Source organism: Pelodiscus sinensis, chromosome 23, assembly GCF_052426305.1.
Source record: "Pelodiscus sinensis isolate ZL-2025 chromosome 23, ASM5242630v1, whole genome shotgun sequence".
Classification (NCBI taxonomy): domain Eukaryota; kingdom Metazoa; phylum Chordata; order Testudines; family Trionychidae; genus Pelodiscus; species Pelodiscus sinensis.
Genome location: NC_143074.1, coordinates 4,293,283 through 4,313,972, shown reverse-complemented (window position 1 = coordinate 4,313,972; position 20,690 = coordinate 4,293,283). Strand labels below are relative to the sequence as shown.

The 20,690-nt window shown below is 46.9% G+C and overlaps 1 protein-coding gene across 1 annotated transcript in view; it reads right to left on the bottom strand.

Annotated features, from left to right (window-relative positions):
- Window positions 1-20,690, bottom strand: part of CACNA1B (calcium voltage-gated channel subunit alpha1 B) — a 458,332-nt gene that overhangs the window by 240,554 nt on the left and 197,088 nt on the right. The window contains exon 7 of the mRNA XM_089772976.1: window positions 1,086-1,189. Coding sequence (XP_089629102.1) covers window positions 1,086-1,189 — 104 coding nt within the window. The remainder of the gene's footprint in view (window positions 1-1,085; window positions 1,190-20,690) is intronic.

The following is a 20,690-nucleotide window of genomic DNA, read 5'->3' as shown; positions in this document are numbered from 1 at the left end:
GGTACAGAGAAGAGCAACAAGAATGATTAAAGGTCTAGAGAACATGACCTATGAAGCCAGGCTTCATGAACTGGGCTTGTTTAGTTTGGAAAAAAGAAGATTAAGGGGGGACATGATAGCGGTTTTCAAATATCTAAAAGGGTGTCACAAGGAGGAAGGCGAAAATTTGTTCCTCTTGGTTTCTGAGGACAGGACAAGGAGTAATGGGCTTAAAGTGCAGCAGGGGAGGTTTAGATTGGACATTAGGAAAAAATTCCTAACTGTCAGGGTGGTCAAATATTGGAATAAATTGCCAAGGGAGGTGGTGGAATCTCCCTCTCTGGAGATATTTAAGAACAGGTTAGATAGACATCTGTCAGGGATGGTGTAGACGGAGCTTGATCCTGCCTTGAGGGCGGGGGGCTGGACTCGATGACCTCTCGAGGTCCCTTCCAGTCCTATTATTCTATGATTCTATGATTCTATGGTGTTCACTGCAGCATCAGCCTCGCATACCCTACTCACTGTCCCAAGCTGTCTGTGGTGTAGATGTGGCCACAGACAGCATAGTGGTAGTAACCCAAGGCATCCGCCTCTATCATTGCATGAGCTGCCAAGGTAATGCCATCACCCAGGAGTAAGTAGCAGGCTGTTACCCTCACAGGAGCCAGTCACTAGAAGGAGGTATACCCAAATGCATTACAAATACATACACACGTGCTTAGTTTTAAGCATCTGAGTAGTCTCACTGCCTTCAGTGGGGCTACTCATGTGCTTACAGTTAAGCACGTCAGTAAGTATTCGCTAGACAAGGCCTAAAGTCAGTGTTTTTCATGAAATTCCCTTGCCCTGGCAACTGGAGTCACACTTGGGCTGTCTTGGCTACCAACTTTTCACCCGCCCTACTGGTGTTCTCAGATTACAGCAGCATGGTGGCCTCATAAGGACATAATATTGCAGGGAAGATAAAAGGGGTTAGCAAGATGCTGAGTATAGGGTGTCACCTGCCTGTCCCAGTTCCTGCCCATAACACCCAAACCGATATGTTGCAGCTGTTGGCAGGCGCAGCCAGGTGGAGACAGACAAGTCAATGATGCCTTACTTACCCTGATAAGACACCCAGCACCAGGTTGAGCATGAAGAAAGAGCCAATGATGATAAGCGGGATGAAGTAAAGCCAGTTCCAGGTATTTCCTGCCGCATCATTAGTCTGAAGATAGAGAAGGGGAGACAGAAAAGCAATTTTTAATCAGTCCCCAGAAAAGCAAACATCTCCCAGTGCAAGGCACTGGACAATGGATCCCCCTTTCAGACTCCCTACCAACTGCACCACTATTAATTGGTACCATTACGCAGGCTGGACTAATGACTGAAATCCACGGAAGAGAATTAATGACAAATGTGGGTCTCATGGTAATGTGCATGAGGTATCCACCTCATAAAACTGCCACTAACTCCAGCAAGAATAGCTGGCTCATAAGCACCCCAAGACTAGGCCTCTCCAGTGCTGGTGACAGTGCCCTGGAGCAAAGGCCCCATTTGCCTCCTGCCCTGGGCCTCTCTGACCTCAGCATGGGCCTGTTGTCAGTCCTTCCCAACACACACTTTCAAATAGCCAACCCAGCCATCCACCTTATTACAAAAATAGCCCCTACATTCCCTGCCCAAGTAAGAATCTGAGTTACCATGTGTTATATCTGTGTTGTATTTATATCTTAATCATGACATAAAGCACACGAGGGAGATGCGGTCTTCTTATATGTGATGCAATTAATGCAGCAGATCGCAGCATGCCCTGAATCTCTCTCTTTTACACACACGCTCACACACACACACGCACACTCCAAAGACAAAAAGGAGAAAACGTCCTGCAAAACAAATAAGGGGAACTCTTTAGAACAATCTTGTGGCACCATAGAGACTAAAAGTGCATCTACATTGCACCATTATTTCGAGATCACTAGTGTTATTTTGAAATAACAAAGTGAGTGTCTACACAGCCATTCTGTTATTTTGAAATAATTTTGAAATAACGGATGGCTTATTCTGAAATCTGTAAACCTCATTCTACGAGGAATAATGCCTATTCGGAAATAGCTATTTCAAAATAAGGCATGTGTGGATGCTCCACTGCTGTTATGTCAAAATAGCTTCTCCCCAGGGCCATTCTAAAGTTATTTCTCCCCAGTGTATCCTGGGGCTCTAAATCCAGGTACCGCATCCACATTAGGGAAGTCTGCCTCAGACTAATGTTGAGACTTCCCTGCAGCATAAATGTGTTATTTTGAAATAAACTGTTTCGGAATAACTATTCCAGAATAGCTTATTTCGAAATAAGTGGGCAGTGTAGAAGTACCCTAACAAATATATTATCTCACGAGCTTTCTGATGAAGTGGATTTTACCCATGAAAGTGCAATGATACAACATATTTGTTAGTCTCTAACGAGGACTGCTCATTGTTTTTAAAGTTACAGACTAACACAGCTGCCTCCCTGAGCATTCTTTAGAGTCATGTCAATGCCATAATTTGCTTATTGCACACTTTTAGAGACCATCATCAAACCAGCGTCTAAAACTTTCTGAGTAAGCAAGTGTGCGTACTGGAGGAAGGAGCAGGGAAGAAGCACAGGTTATAGTTTCTGACAAAATTTCTTCATTCTTTAACCACAAGGGAGCTCTTCAAGTAATTGCTTAAAAGTGAAATGCGGTGTGGCTAATACCCAACCTAAGTACCTTGGAGAGCTCAGATTCTTTTCTTGTGGATGCAGAATGCAGCAACTTGTGAATCAGCTAATGCAAAAGTTGTAGGGGGAAAACAGGGAAAATTTATACCTGTCCTTTTGCAATGATGAAGGAATGACACAGTTCTCCCACCCCGATGCAGGCCTGAAATGTCTGATAGATTGTAAACAGAACTTGGCAAATACGGCTGTACTTGTGAGCACTGGCTTGTACAAAATCTAACAACTCATTTTGACATAGCCTTTCATTCACAATGTGCCATGCCTTCTATTCACTATTCGTCAACATTGTGCAAGTGAAATTTTGCTCAAAACAGCATTCACAGGAAAAGGAAATGTCATAGATGCACTGACAAATATTTGCACCATGTGCATTCTTGAAGCCATCTTGACAGCTCCTTGTGGGGTTTGAGAGTCATCCAATCGGGGAGCAAAAACAAATACCATGTGACTTAAGTGAGCGATGACACAGTATGAATTGCAGACAAGAAACACCTGAAGTATTAATGGTGGCAAACAGCTTGTGATTCGCTCTTGGCGACATATATGTTGACACAAACCATTCCTCAAATGACGGAGACTAAGGAGAAGATTCATGAAGAACATTTCTCTGAATAACTAATGTATCCATAAATACCTATGGCAACTGTCTGGGGGCTTACAAATGATCTCTGGCAGCATTTCATGCTGTTCTAGCTACAAACCTTTGGATGGATGGACGGACGGATCCCTCTCCCCTTAAGTCATGTGCTCCACCCTCCAATCATTTTTGTTGCCCTCCACTGAACTTTCTCTAATGCATCCACATTTTTTCTGTAATGGGGGCCCAGAATTGGAGGCAATACTCCAGATGTGGCCTCGCCAGTGCCGAATAAAGAGGAATAATCACACTTCTCTAGATCTGGCAATATTCCTACTAATGCAGCCTAATATGCCATTAGCCTTCTTGGTTACAATGGCACCCTGTTGACTCATATCCAGGCTTCTCATCCACAGTAATCCTCAGGTCCTTTTCAGCAGAAATAACTCTGGTCACTCCTCTAACACAGCCAGCTGGTGATGTCGGTTCAACAGCACCACCTAGGTGTCGGTTACCTCCTCTGTCATTGTTTCTGTAGAGCTAGTGTGAGGACACCTCCCAAACACACAGCATGTTTTAGTGACAACCATACAACACTTTCTCATACCTTCCTACGCATTGAGGAGACAAAAGAAATGACTTTCAGAAGATCATAACCTATCCCTTATATGTAAGACCACAAGGATAGAAAACGAGGTTCCAAGGCACTCCCCAAGGGATGGAGTGTCACAGGAGGTTCTAGAGTCCACACAAGAGGGGGGTCTGTTCTCCACAGCACTAAGAATTCATGTCTGGACACAACTTATAGCACCACCTCCGCCCCAAAGAGACGCTTTCATGAATCAGTCTGTGAGCTGCCAGGAAGAAGGAACTCCCACGTCTCGGCAGAGCCTTGCAGCTGTCCGGGTATGCTGAACCACAGAGGGCATTAGTGGAGAGGCTGGGCTTGACTCCCACCTCCCAACTCCAGCCCTGTTCATTAACTGGGGGAAGCCGAGATCAAATCAATTTTTATGCTTCCAGTTAATGCCTGGCTGATGGCTTGCGCCACTCAGTCCCAGTCACAGCACTAGCTGGATAGGGAAGGGATGGAAATAAAATACTTGTAATGACGGGACCACACTGTATCAAGATGCAGAAGGTGCTTGTAGGCAGTTCCCAGCATCTTCAGGACTGCTGCACTCGCACTAGTAGCAATAGTGAGGTAGCAATTTATAAGCCCAACACGTGTATCCAGCTAAGGGTTTCTACATGGCCCCCATCTCCACAGTATCTGAGCAGCTATAACAGGGCGTGACTCACCACCATGGCGCCTCCTGCTGGTCACTTGGGAATTAGCTTATTTCAGCCTGGAGCGCCCCCTTTCGGCCAGTGTCTCACCTACTGTTACCTGTTATTGTCCATCATCTTGTGTTAGGACCCTACCACAGTGCCCCACACTCTGGGGTCTCCCCTTCAGGGAACCCCCAGCCCCCTACGCCCACTTTGCCTCAGTACCCCATGGCCAGTCATCATCTAGCCCCAGCCTCAGGGGCAAACTGCAGTCTGGCATGGCCACTCCTCATTGGCGAGGGGTCTGGACCTGCTGCCTTCTGCTGCCCTGGCTGCCTCCCTGCACCCCTAGTCCCCTCAGGCCTTGAGAGCAAGGCCTCAGCTTGGGAGCTTGCCTGGCCAGAGCTCCCCAGCCCTGCCTGCCTTCCCCCAGCCCTGCTCTGTGTCAGAAGCCTCTAGTTTCCCAGCCACAACTGGAGCAAGAGCAAGTGAGTCTCTGCCCCAGCCGGAGCCCTTATTAATACAGCTACAGCTGGGCCCCGATTGGCTGTATCTGCCACAGCCCAGCCCTCACCCAGGGCTGCATTTAACCCTTCTTTAGCCAGTGCAGGGCAGATGCCCCCACCACGGCACCTCACAATCTTCCGGGCATTTATCCCACAGCCACTTTTCACTTGAATTTGCAGGAGGAAAAATGCTGTTCGGGGGCAACTGAAACTCTTTGCAAACGCAGGTCAAATCTGGCAAATACTTTCGGTGAATAAACTAGGAGGAGTTAGGGCCAGATTACACTTGGGTGGCCAGCAGGGTTCCCACTACGCTGTGCGCTTGGGTGGCCACCCGGGAGAGATTCAAAGGCCACCCATCTGATCTGGAGAGTGCCCACTGCTAGCAGCAGCTGGCAGCCTGTGTTTCTATTGGTGGTGCACATTCACACATGCTTCAGTCCACATAAAATTATTCCACACATGGATGGGAAAAAAATGGAGGGAACGTTGGTGGCCAGCCCAAGCCATCACCCATGCCACTGTGGCCACAATGCTCGTAAGCAGCACCTTGAGCAGAGCTAGCATGCGTGTATCTAATTGAGCTGGGAATCACACCTCCCCGATGCTGTCTAGCCCAATCCTCATACATTCTTGTTAATCTAATCCATGCTAAAGCCTTAGGCTACCTTGCCTCATTGCACTAGTAACGCTCCGTCTCATCGTGAAGTATTTTAAGATTATGCTTTCAAACAATCTGCATGACAGCAATTCACTCCTGCCTGCAATCGGCTGCACTGACTAGAAACCCTTGCATGCGAGCCTGCCTCTTTCCCTTCTCTGGCCCTTGTCTTGGAGAGGGTGCAACTTTGCAGGTGGTTTGGCCGCACTGAAAATGCCAAGGGACAGAGCCCTTTTGCCCTGTTACACCGGGGGGAGGAGGCTGTCTCTGTTTTCAGAGCTACTCGACACTAGAGGAGAAGGAGCGACGGCCGCGCTCGGCTCGACCCAAATCCATCAAACGCGAGATGGGATTTCTGTTCCAGCCAGCACAGATCAATGGAGACCTGCCAGCTCGGCCTTCTCTCCCCCACCCCGTGTACGTCACAGCAGTGGAAAATTCCACCTCCAGGGACCCTACCTACTTTCAGTTCCACACTCCCCCTGGCTGAGGGAATCACCAGGGGAGCTTAATGAATCGTGGGTATAGCTGCTAAATTCCACATTCCATGACTTCAAACGGTGCTGATCAAAGGGGACACATGCCAGCATCGGTATGAAAAAGGAGCATGTAAAAACTCCTGAAGACTTTGCCGCCATTTTCAGCTCCACTTTCTCTAATGAAGGGGGTGGGGGCTGGCAGGAAAAGTGTGATGTTCCCTGCAGAACCATACCACGGAGCAAACAAGGGGAGGCTGCTGCAGTTTCTATATGAACTAGTGTAATACAATTTGCATTAACAGCGAGCCTCTGACCTAGTAATTCCCAGGTGCCTAAGACAATAGGGAAGTATCACACATGCCCTCTTAGGTAGACAAGTATTAAGAGATGATTAAATTAACCTGTTTAACAGATGAGAAGTCTGAGACACAGAGCGATTGGGAAGCTTGCATCAGATTGCAATACGCATTGGTGCCAGAGAAAGGAGCAGAATCTGAGGGTAGGTCTACACAGCAGCGTTCTTTCAGAGTAACAGCCGTTATTCCAAAAGAACAATGTGAGTGTCTACACAGCAATTGTGTTATTTTTAAATACATTTGAAATGACGGACAGCTTATTCCGACTTCTGTAAACCTCATTCCATGAGGAATAATGCCTATTCCGAAATTGCTATTTCAAAATAGCTGTAGTGTGGATGCTCCATTGCTGCTATTTGAAAATAGCTCCTCCCCAGGGCCATTTTAAAGTTACTCCCCCCAGTGCCTCCTATGGCTCTAAATTGAGGTAGCGCGTCCACATTAGGGGAGCCTGCCTTGGACGAGTTTCGAGGCTTCCCTGTAGTGTAGATGCGCTATTTTGAAATAAGCTATTTTGGAGTATTTCTTCCAGAATAGCTTATTCCGAAATAAGTGTGCAGCGTAGACGTACTCTAAGAGCCCTGACTCCTTAATTCCCTTACTTTAACCAGAATACAAATTGTCTGGCTTTCTGTTGCATCTCTGTTTTTCAGGAGTGTCTCTGTGCACACTTTGGGACACACAACACTAAGCCACCTGTGGCAGCCCGAGAGCAGGGGACTGAAGAAACCGGGTCCTATTGGTGTCCTAAAGGACCTCTCCCCAGCCTATGGGAAGTATCCACAGAGCCCCAAAAAACAAATAATTACGTGGGACAAATAAAGAGAAAACAGGGATGGACAGGGGTGAGGGTCAAAGGGCTAAAATGAGGGAACCGGGTGGGGATACTGAGCAGAGAACCTTGGACTGCGCCCACCGCCCTTCAAAAGTCGAGAGAGAGCCAGCGGATGCCACCCAGTGGAACTCTACCCAGATACGTGAGCGGACACAGGAACGGAAATAGGCCCCACAGTCTCAGGCCCCTCCCTCAGCCAGCCTCTGCTCCCTGGTTTTGTAAATTGCCAATTTGGCCATAGCCAGGAGGAGGTTCACCAGGAGGTCCCGTGACTTTGTGGGGCCACGGATGGGGTGTGCGTAGATTAGCAGGTGAGGGGAAAAGTGCAACCAGAACCTCAACAAGAGGTTCTGGAGGAGCCGAAAGAGGAGCTGTAACCTGGCACACTCAAGGTAGACGTGCGCCAGGGTCTCCCTCACGCCACAGAAGGGACAAGTTTTGGGAACAGGAGTGAACTGCGCCACGTACACGCCCATGCTCACAGCACCGTGAAGGATTCTCCAACTGATGTCCCCAGTGGGCTGTGGGTGCAGAAGCCTGGTGGCAGGCAGAGACACGGGGAGTTGGGTGTGTGGGTTTACGTTCCCTGAGCAGCCCAGCCATTAGGACACCTGAAGCCCATCTGCAGTCAGCCTGGAGGGAAGGCTGATTAGAAAACCTGCCACCAGTTACGGCTTATGGGCACACTATAAAAACCCTTCCCGCGGGCCAGGCAGGGAGGAAGAAAAGGGACAGACTGGAGGAGACAGACTGAGCAGAAGACAAACCCAGAAGGCAGCAAGCGAACCAGGTCTGTTACAAGACACCAGGGAGTGGTTGGGGAAGTGGCCCAGGGAGGGGCCGCTATTCAGTGGGGCAAGGATCAAGCCTCACAGCCCCACTTGAGGCTACCCCATAGGTCCCTCGGCCGGAATCCGGAGCAAGTGGGTGGAACTGGGTTCCCCCCAACCCTCCTCCTGGCTGGTGGGCTGCCAGTAAGGAAAAGGGGGACCCTTGGACTATCGGAGGGACTGACCTCCAAAACCCTGGACCGGCCAATGATGGAAAAGGCTCTTGGAGCGGGATACCCTTCCTTCTCGGCAGTGGTCGTGACACCGCGAGTCTCCTAGGCGTACGCAAAGACCCCGCCAGGAAGCGCAGGACCCAGGGGGCTTAGCCCAGACTTGCCACACACCATTTGGGACAGGAAAAGGAATGCAGAAAAGTGTCCAAACATCTGGTTAGTCCAAAGAGCTCAACTGATAACACAGAGAGATACTGTCATCAATGGCGCATTCCCTCCCTAGGAAAGGCCAGCCACTACCTGTGCTATCATTCCAAGGGTGAAAAACTCCACTGGAGAAAATACGCCTGGAATCTCATCACCCCATTCTCCACCCCTGCGGGTTTCTAAGGATCTACATTTTCCAGTGAGCAAAATTACTCCCAGATACTCACAGGCACATTGCCTGCACTCCACCAAGCAGAAGACAGAGAGATGAAAACTAGCACATGCCTCAAGGGGCTTCTCAGCTCTGAAGGTGTGGCTAGACTGCAATTAGACACCTGCCGCCCGAGCCCAAACATCTGCAGCAGTTCCACAGCCGCTTATCCTGAGCCCCGCAAGCCCAAATCAGCTGACATGGGCCAGCGACGGGTGTCTAACTGCAGTGTAGACACACCCTAAGGGGCTAACCACAGTCTAAAACTTGGAGTTGACAGCTTCTTGCAACTTAGGCAAACACCACCCCCACCGCCCTATGCTCCACAGCTCAGCTTCACCTGTGTCAAGGAACGAATGGGACAAGCAGAATGCCAATGATCAAATAACCCAATCAACATTGCGCTGAGAGCCATTACACCCATTTTGGGAATACGTAAGCAGTAGAACCAAACAGGTCTCCCCACTCCAAGAAAATGCTGAGTAGCATATGGCAGATCCTTTGAATTCCCCTTCCTGGAACTGTGGTGAACTTTAAACAATAAACAGAATCATCGAAGAAACCACAATTCATCTTTCATTTCACCTCCTGCCTTCCTGTCCCCTTCAGCAGTCCTTGGCCACCTGTCTCTGGGGTCACAAACAATCATCAGAATTGCATGCGTGCAAATTTACACCTGGTCAATTTAACCACTGCAAACCCCTGTGTGGACACTCTGATTTCAGTGTAAGCAGGTCATTCCATTTTAGTTTTAACCCATTGCTAATCCATTTAAATGTAAACAGAAACAAACCCAGTTTAAGCTGAAGGAAGAGAGTCAGTAAGCACATAATGGCTACGTCTACACTGGCATGATCTTGTGCAAAAACTCTTTAGCGCAAGAGTTCTTGCATTAAAGTATTTGCGCAAGAGAGCGTCTACACTGGCATGTGCTTTTGCGCAAGAGCATCCGTGCCAGTGTAGATGCTCTCTTGCGCAAGAAAGCTCTGATGGCCATTTTAACCATAGAGCTTTCTTGTGCAAGAAATTCATGTTGCCTGTCTACACTGGCCTCTTGCGCAAGAACAGTTGTGCAAAAGGGCTTATTCCTGAGTGGGAGCATCATTTGTGAACAGTTGTGCAAGAAGTCCTGATTTCATACAGTAGAACGTCAGTGTACTTGCACGAGAACACGTGGCCAGTGTAGACAGGCAGCAAGTTTTTGCGCAAGAGTGGCCACTTTTGCACAAGATCGCACCAGTGTAGACACAGCCTTAGTCTTTGTTTTCAGAGCTTCTTGACACTGGAGGAGAAGGAGCGATGGCTTCTTCCAGGAAGGCAGGAGGTGAAATGAAAGATGAATCATGGTTTGTTCAACAAGTCTGTTTATTGTTTAAGGTTCACCACAGTATGATGGTCCCAGGAAGGGGAATTCAAAGAGTCTGCCATGTGCCACTCAGCATCTTCAGGTTTTGTTTTATAGGGTGTTCCAGCTATATGGCACCCTGGTATACGTCAGTTCCATGCTAACGTCATTGACACTTGTAAGAACTGTTGCATTATAAGTCTTCCCATTCCCTGCTGTTATGTTGCACAAAAAACAAAAACAAAAAACAATTTGCACAAACAAAAGTCAGCCATGGGGGAAAATTTCCCCGCTCTACATCATTTTGCTATATGTCCATATTTTTTGAACATATCTTGGACGCATAGCGGGGTCACACTGTGCTGCTTTTGTGTTCCTAAAGTGTTTGAAACTTCAACTAGGTTTCAAATGATACTAAGTTCAGCCTGGACAAGTTTTCATGCACACAATTCCTTGGTGGAGTTCCAATGGTCTTTTCTCACTCCGATATTAAGTTCAACCTACAATACAACCTAACTCCAGTCACCTGAAGAAGCGGGCTGTGCCCACGAAAGCTCATGATACCATCTGCATGTTTTGTTAGTCTATAAAGTGCTACCAGACTGTTTGTTGTTTTTTTCTACAACACTGTATGATTTATGATCTCTTCCTCCCTCCCCCACTGCTTGTTCAATGATGGGATAGCTTAGCAATCAAGACATTACATTCGAAACCCCTCTGGAATAACCAGCTCAAATCCTAATTGGTCTAAAAAGCCCTTCATAACTCTGAGACAGATCTGTTTAATATCACATATTGCTATTTTGGTAGAACCTCGCTGCGCCCCGGTGCTAAGTGCTGTACAAACACCTAGCAAAACCAGCCCCTACGTCAAGCAGCTTAAATCTAAAAGAGCAAAGAATGAGAAAAGAAAGACACAGAGACCCACAGAAAATCAGCGGGAGAGCTAGGGTTAGAACCCACCTCATTGAAGTTCCAGTGTTTTTTCCCACTGGCCACATTGGCTCTTCTACTATTGCAGAGAGATGAGACTTTGTTTTTCCAAGTCCCGGCACCTTCGACTGGACATTAAAATGGTCACGGCACTTTGCACAGAGCAGGGGCTTAGGAATGAATGTAAAACATTAGCCTTGTGGTCTTAGCTGTGATAAGCATCCAAAATGCTGAGCTGCTTATTTGAACATCTAGGATTTGCAAAATTTGGCAGTCCCCCAAGGTGTGTCTGGTTGAGCCAGCAATACTATAAGAGTGGGTGGTGGTTGTCTGTTCCTGGTTTCGCTTGCGGCCAGAAGAGACAAAAGGGCGCAGAAACAGATGGGTGGCAAGGACCTGATGACTCTTTTATGGAAATCGATCAGAGAGGACTGGTCTGTAATTACTCAAGTGTTGGAGGCTGCTGGAGATGCCCCAATCTTGGCTCTTCATGGGCATTTCTACAGTGCAATCGGACTTGTGATTCCAGCCCATGCAGCCAGACCCATGCTAGCTCAGGAACCCATGGCAGCACAGGCTAGCTGTCAGACTACATACCACTGAAGGGTTTATACTAAGGCAGGTACCCCACACTACCACCCGGCTACTGGTACTCAGGCTAGCTGGAATCCAGTCAGCTCAGGAATGTATGCACATGCTACAGTCACACCTCTGATTGCCGTGTAGACACACCCTAAGTATGAGCCTGGATTAAATAAATGGAACGTCCTTTTACTGCTTTCCTGGACATTTGGGAGACATCTGGGTTCGTTGTGTCCATTGATCCAGAACGGAAGGTCTCTGCAGATAGTGGCTCTGTCTGTAGCACAATCCATTTATTTTATCAGGGTAACTCTTGGTTAACACCAACAAAAGAGAAGAATTGATGTATTTGGCTTTGCACTGTGGAGTTGTCCAGATAAGTTTCCCCTCTTGCCTAGGGTTGAAGACTTGACTTGAATGCCCCTCCCTCTTCTAGGAAAGGAGCACTGTCACTATGGTGACACAGGAGCCTCTATGGGTATGAAAGCAGCCCATGCAGATGTTAACAAATAAATGTTTCTCAGTGTTCTGGGGTTCTGGAGTTCAGCAGAGAAGAGATTCAATTTGACAGAGGTATCCGAGGTGGAAATAAACATATCATTAGCCCTTTGGTTTGTCGTGTACAAAACTGCATGACGTCCCCAAAGTTCACTCTATCTTAGTTAATTTAACTACTGGCAGAATCTGACTTATTTGGGGCAATTAAAGTATAATCTTTCCTTAAAGAAGCACTTTCACATTGGGGAAATCTCTCAGCTGTCTCACTGCGCTGAATTCCATTTACCTTTCATCTGATTTTCACAATTCTCCATGCCACTTCTGCTAATTAGCAAAAGCCATTTGTGCTTTATTTATCTCTGTTACTTCCTACTCATAGCTTTGGGTGCACATACACACTGCCATAATCAAAGCAAGCAACAGAGTGCAATTTGGACCAATTTCCAGATGGAGCCCTCCTCTACCCACCCAAACAAATGTCTTCCAGCATCTGCTCCCAGCCACTGAGCCCTCCACCCTAGAAAATGAAAAGACTTTGCAACAGGACAACCATGGATTCCAGGGGACTAATGAGAAGTGAATTCCAGACTACTCCACACTGAAAATAGCCATTTTCTAGCCACTCCCATTTCAGTCCGGGGGCTATAAAGTCAAGCACCATTGGCAATTTCACACAGAGAGGCAGTCACTGAGCCAACTAGAACAAGTTATTTATCTCTCTACGGTATTTAATAAGGATATTAGTGTATAGTCAAGTAAACGTTTAACCTATAAGCCTAAGCTTAGCGGTTAATCGTATCAACTACACACACTCCCCCTCTCCTTGCTGCCTCTGCATCAGAGGCAGCAAGGAGGGGAGCGGGAGCTGGTGCCCATGAGGAGCCGGCTTTAAGCAGGCTCCCCACGAGCACTGGATCCACCTACTCCGCCACACATTGAAAGAGGCAGCAATGCAGAAGTTAAGGGGAGCAAGCAGGAGGCAATACTTGCAGGGTGCTGGCTTTCAAGCCAGCTCCCCATGCGTATCGGCTCCCGCAGACCCACCTGCCCCCCCCTTGCTGCCTCCCACAGCTCCCACGGACCCGCCTGCCCCCCTCCTTTGCTGCCCTCCCACCCTGCACTGCTTCCTCAACAATATTTTATGCAGTTACACAACTATGGAATTACACAATATCTAACATCCCTAGTATTGAAATGTGCCCCCCATTAGCACACTATCAGCATCTCTGCATCATACGTTCATCTTCGCAGCAGCTCTACGAGGCAGGGAAGTGTAGGGTTCTCCACCGGGACATTCGTCCTCCTATGCGCTAGAGTTCTACGTGCGAACATGAACACTGCGAGTTGTACCTAGAGATCACGTAGAAGTGAGGCCAGACCCCACAGTGTCACCCATCCCCTGTGCATTAAGCAAAGGGGGCGCATTCTGCACTAGCCGAAGGTTCAGAATGGTCTTCAGCTGTAGCGCTAGCAAGCAGCTGGGCAAGGCAAGTATGTTGCCTGCAAAGTGGTTATTAAGGGGGACTTTTTTGCAAATGTTCTTTTTTGAGTATTTTGTCCCCTTTGGCTCGGCAAGAAGCACGTGTACCAAGTCTTTCATTAGAGCTTTTGTTCCCTCTACCATCTTTGTTCACGAACTGACCCAAACTGTTCTTCCTTTTAATGGGCCCTCTAGATAGTTCGTTGGGCTTGTGACAAAATTTTGATTAGCTGCAAATTTCTGAAATCCTGTTAACTCTTCCTGGGTTTTGGCTTACTCAAGGGTTTTTTTTTCCCCCAAAATATATTAACTTTTGGTTTTGAAATTTGTAGTTCCTTTTTTTCTACATTATCTTTTCTTCCCCTTGTTCTTTCCCTTTCCTTGTACTTTTTTTCATTTTTGCACATATTTTGGCACTAAAAATAGTGAAGGGGAGGAGGTAAAGCAATAAAACAAAAAAGTTTCTGTTTTCCAATTTCATCATAACAGAAAATGTAAACAAAAATAATGAAGTTGCAAGAATTTCCAATTTTGGAAAAAGGGCCATTTTTCATCTACATTTTTTGGGGGAAAAAACCTGGGCTTTGGAATTTCTTTTACTTAATACAGGTTTACACTAGGACTTTATTTTGAAATAATCCCCCTTAGCTTATATTTGTAAACAGAGCATGCACACCACCAAACACACTATTTCGAAATAACAGGCCGCTTAATTCAAAATCTGTACTCCTGCTTTTCCTCAGGAATAATGCTCATTCTGAAATAAGCTTGTGGGGGCAGCCTAGTTAGTCTGTACAGAGAAAAACAACAAATGGTCTGGTAACACTTTATAGACTAACAAAACATGTAGATGGTATCATGAGCTTTAACTCCGGTCATCTGAAGAAGTGGGCTGTGCCCACGAAAGCTCATGATGCCATCTACATGTTTTGTTAGTCTATAAAGTGCTACCAGACCATTTGTTGTTTCATTCTGAAATAGTTATTTTGAAATAGTGGGAATGTGGACACTCCGGTGCCGCTCTTTTGAAATAACTACTCTCCACAGTAATTCAAATTAATTACACCCCAGTGCTTTCTGGGGCTCTAAGTCTAAGGTCTAAGTCTAAGTCTACCACATTATCGCAGCCTGCCTTGGACTAATTTTGATGCTTCTCTGTAGTGAGGACATGCTAATTTGTTAAATCGGGACTTATTAAGTTGAATTTAGTAATTTTGAAATAGTTTCCTAGTGTAGACATGGCTTTAGAGTTTTTGTAAATATGCATCCATTAGCAATGCACAGGTAGGCTATACTTGTTATGATTTCTATTTGAGATTTTCCTCCTGCTCTGTGCTTTATAGAAACGCAAATGCAATTGCATTCCTCTGGTGCTTTCTTTCAGCTAACCAGTGGACAATAAACCGTTATGACCAGATTAAAAATAGGAAGTTTAACAATATGAAGTGCTCATGTCTGCGGATGCTGTAAGAGGCAGAGAACCCTACTGAACAACCATTGGTCTACAAAAGGCTATAAAAAGTGCGGCTTAGTGGAATTCTGCCCAGTCAGATGGGTCACAGTCAGGGATTTCACCTCACTAGCTCCTGTTTCCATAGACACATGAATTAGCCGGTGATAGCAAATGGATGCAACTTTGACTTTCAATGACACAGTCATAACAATAACAGCACTTCTGTCACACTTTTCACCAGTAGAACTCACAGCACTCTATGAAGGAGGTCGGTATGATCACCCCCATTTTAAAGATGTGGAAACAGAGGCACAGAAACTTGCAAAGTTCACCTAGCAAATCAGAAGCACAGCTGGAAACAAAATCTAGGTCTCCTTAGTTCCAGTCCAGTGCCCGAGAAGCATAAACCCACATAATAGCTACTTCCAAACCATCTTCATCAGTCCACTTTAACTTGGGCATAGATACAGACTGGTCTACACTTAATACTTACATCAGCCTTATAAAATCACATCTCTGAGCACCACTGTTAAGACAATCGATGTGCCTTGGTGTAGGCACAGCCATATTGCTGAAGGAATTCTTCCACTGACCCAGCTGTCGCTGCTTAGAGAAGCTGCCTCTATGGATAGAAACCCCCTTTTCCCAACAATGTAGGACATATTTGCACTAGCACAGTGTAGGTGCAGTGCTGCAGCCATGCCACCACAGAGCTTGTAGTGTAGACATAGTGTGAGCCAAATAACTCTGCTTATTGTTTTTCAGATGACAGAGCAGATCTGGTACTTAGCTCGACTTCGGCTGGACAGTTTGGTAGAAGCAATACCAGCAGATCTTTCCAGCCAAATGAAACTGGCAGGGGAGTGGCCTAAATATTAGAAGATTCACACCAATACTGAGGTTTGCGTGGCCTCAAAAGGAGAAGTGGTAGATGGATCTGACAGAGGCAACATTGTGAAAGATCCCATGAAAACTGATCAGTCTTTGAAAGTAATGGGCAGTAAACTTATCAAAATCATACTCTTCCACACATTGTATTCCTCCAAGCCCTTTTCTTTTGCAATCCCAGAACTCCTGGAATTAAAAGCAATAGCTGGAGTTTTTAAAAATGCTGGAAAATCTTGCTAACGATGAGCCTGAACCAAAACTTCACATCTGAGGCCGTCTCAACTCTGGATCTTGATTCAGATCCATTTCAGAACTGGCCCCTTTATCTTTGAAAGAGGCAGATCTGAATACCTTGGAACTTTAAGGAAGTTTAGGTCTTGGCCTGAAGGTTGTAGCTTGGGCTAAGGTTACCAGGTAGCTTCAGAAAAAATACTGGACACACTACATGTGGGGGGGGGGGGAGGGGGGGAGGACTGGCTGGGACGGGAGCAGGGCTGGCTGGGAGGAGGGATGGGAAGCAGGGCTGGGGGGGGGGGGGTCAGGGGCAGTGGGGCTGGCCAGGGAAGATCGGGGGGGGGGGGGCGGCCGGCGGGAAGCAGGGCTGGTTGGGGAGTCAGGGGCAGCAGGGCTGTCTGGGGGAGATGGGGGGGGGGGGCAGGGGGAGATTGGGAGAGGGAGAAACGGACAGCAGGAAGCAGGGTTGGCTGGGAGGGGGTCAGGGGGAACGGGGCTGGCCGGGGGGCTGGAGTGGGGAGGGAGAGAATCGGCCGGCGGGGAGCGGGACTGACCCGAGCACATGCAGATTGCTGGGTGCCCTGCACACGGGCCCGGCGAAGTACAAGTGAGTTGGGCTACAGCTCCACTACACGCTTGAACAGCGCTCTGGAGCACGGACAGGGCTTCTCCTCCTCCCCAAGGCGTCACTCCTACGTCAGATGCAACCAGAGGCTCCCAGCGCCGATCACGTCCCACCTCCCAGCCACTTCCCCCACCCCCGCCAGGTTTCCATCCGGCGCCCCGCCGGAAAACCAGAAAATACAGAACATTGCACATCTACGGTATTTTCTGAATGTTTTTACCAGACAGAGTGCTCCAAAACCAGACTATCCAGTTGAATACCGGACACCTGGCAACCCTAGCTTGGGCTCATCTCTAGATGTATATTTTTAAGTGAAACTGGAGTTTTACATGCTACACTCAGGGAAGCCAACAGACTTTCCAGGCCCCTGGACAAGGGAGGGCTGTCTCTGCACTACTGGAAGGAGTGGGGCGGAAGGGTAGGACTGGGGGCGATTTAAAAGACCCAGAACTCCAGCCTCCAGTGATGTAATAGCGGTGACTGATGCCCCCGGCCCTTTTAAATTGCTGGGCCCCAGGGAAATTGCTCCTCCACGACCACTCCACCCATGCTGGCCAGCCTGGCTACACTTGAGTTTGAGGCAAACTTTTTTTGTGTTTTACGGTCTAGTCTACACAACAGGAACAAGCATTCCCAATGGGAAGCGCCGAACAAAAATCAGTACTGTGGAGAGGCTTATTCATCCCTTTTTGTTGTACAGAGATGGGCTGCTAGGTTGTGACTGTAAATGTTATTGACAATATGAAGGCCTCAAGTAACCAAATCTTTTTGAGCTGCAGCGCAGTGGCAAGGCCAGAAAGTGATCTAAAACCAGGAAGATTGATCGGGTCAGTGGAGTTGCCCTCTCCTCTCCCCACCCCAAATCATTTTTCCTTTCCTCTCCTCTCCCCACCCCAAATCATTTGGCATCACTTTTCTTACAGAACATTGCATCTATTTATCCTCAGAACTTAGATAACCACAGGCACCATAGAATCCGAGTGCCTCATAGTCTTAGATGTATTTATTTTCCCGGCACTATTCTGTCAGTACATTATTTTACTGAAAGGAAACTGAGGCACAATGAGACTAAATGACTCAAGGTCACCCCCAAAGTGTGTGGGAAAGTAGAGAAATAAGCCCGTGTTTCTTAAATCCTAGGCTAATGCCCTAACAACTGGACCATCCTTAATCATAGAATCATAAAATCCTAGGGCTGGAAGAGACCTCAGGAGTCATTGGGTATGTCTAGACTACATGCCTCTGGCGACAGAGGCATGTAGATTAGGCTATTGGACCTCCTGGGATGAGGTTTACCTGGGTGGTCGACAAATACCTTTGATGTCGGCAGGGGAGCGTCCATTCTATCGCGCTGAGCCGACAAACAGCTGATCAGCTGTTTGTCGGCTCAGCGCGGCAGCCATGTAAATTTAAATGAAGTGGCGATTATTTAAATCGCCGCTTCATTTTACTATGTCCAGTAGCCTAATCTACATGCCTCTGTCGCCAGAGGCATGTAGTCTAGACGTACCCATTGATTCCAGCCTCCTGCCCAAAGCAGGACCAACCCCAACTCAATCATCCCAGCCAGGACTTAAAAACTTCTACGGAGATTCCACCCCCTCCTTAGGGAACCCATCCCAGTGCTTCACCCCCCTCCTAGGGAAATAGTTTATCCTGATATCTAACCTAGACCTCCCCCACTGCAACTTGAGACCATTGCTCCTTATTCTGTCATCTGCCACCACTGAGAACAGTTTGTTTTTCCTCTCTCTCTCTCTCTCTCTCTCTCTCTCTCTCTCTCCTTCCTTTCAAGCATGCATGCCTGTTTTGATATTCGTATCACCTCTAGGTTAGAAATAGAGGATAATTTCCCACCATGCAAACATCCACAGGGCTTCTGATCTCAAAATTACCTTTAGTATTGCTACAGCTTGAAGGACTGCAGGCCCCTAGAGACACCTCTGCTCACAGGCTGAAAGCAAAAGAGGACCAGTCAGATGACCCTCTCTCCAAGATCTCTTTGATTGATCTGTTACAGCCTCTGCTGGCACAAATGAAAACTAGGCTGTTAGAGTTATTGCTTTAATGATATAAGGGCCTAGACAGTATAAATCTCCCTTCCTCCTCCTATCCTTTCATAGCTCCAGCTTCCTAGCTGGCCAGTGGATGGAGAATCAAACCAGCTCCACAATTCCTTTAATTCTCACCAACTCTCCAAAATCAGCAATATTTAAAAACAAGTACCAAAGAAGTCCAGCTTCTCTGTTGTTTTATGTTTAAAAGAGCAAAGCACACAAATGTTTGCTAATCTGATCAAAAATGAATCCAGCATAGAATCAACATGACATTTGATAGGAAATGATTAACATACAAGCAAGCTCAAACCGATAATTGATTTTTTTAATTTGCTCCACTCTGGACCACCGAGAATCCACTACTTCTAGGCATGTTTTCATAAACGTTGCTTGGCAAAAAGATGTTCCTAATCTCCGCCATGCTAGCTACAAGACAATCTGCATTTCACATAGCCATCCCCAGGACCTGTTTTGAGAGAAACCCGAAGCATTGTTATTGCACAACTGTCCAGATGCATGATGGGGATTTTTCTGCCTCCCTTGTCAGTGTCCAATATAGGTAGAAGCTGGCTTCCACGTTGTAACAGACCACATGCCTGTTCCACCAAGACCAATGTTTTCCAAAGCATGGGATATGTTTAGAACCACCCATGATCATCTCAAGCACATCAGCAGAAGACACCTGTAACACCTTCTACTCCTGTATTAACACACTTCTCAAACATTTATCTGTGGAACTTTACCATCATGTGACTCAATCATTTTGATTAGGAAGTATAGATTCTACAATACCATGAAGACTGGTAGGTGTCTGTGTAGCTAAGTCTCTGTATTAAGCATTTTCATATAACTTTGTATCATTTCATTTAACCTTGTATTAAGTCTTAGTATAATGTTGTAGTCCCTAAGAATAATTAAGGTGAAGAAAATGTCTTTTTACTAGGAGTAGAATAGATCTCTCCCCTTTGACTTGATTGCCCTGTTGAATGAATGAGGTGTGAATGAATAAGGTATGGAAGGCAAGCACCTCCAAACAGCTGCAACAGTTGGAGAAGGGCATAGGAGACAGATCCCAGGAACACTAAGACCTTTCAAGTGACCTCACGGAGAAAAGATTCGACATATTGAGGGTCTTGGGTGTCAGAAGCAAGCACTTCTCTGGAAGCAAATTCAGAACCCCTCTTTGAAGATGAATGTGGCAGCATTGAGGACAACACCCAGAAGATGGCGCCACAAATGACTAACTGAAAAGCTAGAGTGCATAGATTTGCATGAGTTGACTAATAGATTTGCATGAGAGGGAAGCTACTATAAATGTGGGGTGTCTTGCAGGAGACCCCGGGTCTTATCTTGTCAACACGGGAGCATCCATCTGCATTGGCAGAAGCTCGGCTCCTCTCCTCTCCCACCCAACTCACCAGGCCAATGAAGTCAAGGGGAGTAACTAGTTGGTAACAACAACAAGATGGAGTGTGTTTGTGTGTGCATGTGAGTGCATGAGTATAATATGATACAGTGTTGAGATATATAGATATAGATTACCAGTAAGAGTGGCGTTTTGCCTTATCCCCCTGAAAAAGATCCCGTGCCGTTTTTTAAGCACAACATCTGACAACAAATTAGGGTTTTGGTTTTCTTGAAGCAGGACTTGGCTTTCAGATATTTGGGAAATGCTGATGTGGGAAATCCTGATTTTCCTCTTAAAGCAAGGGGCTGAAAATACAGGCCAGGCCTCTCCCGGTAGGTTGGTATTGGTTACCCAT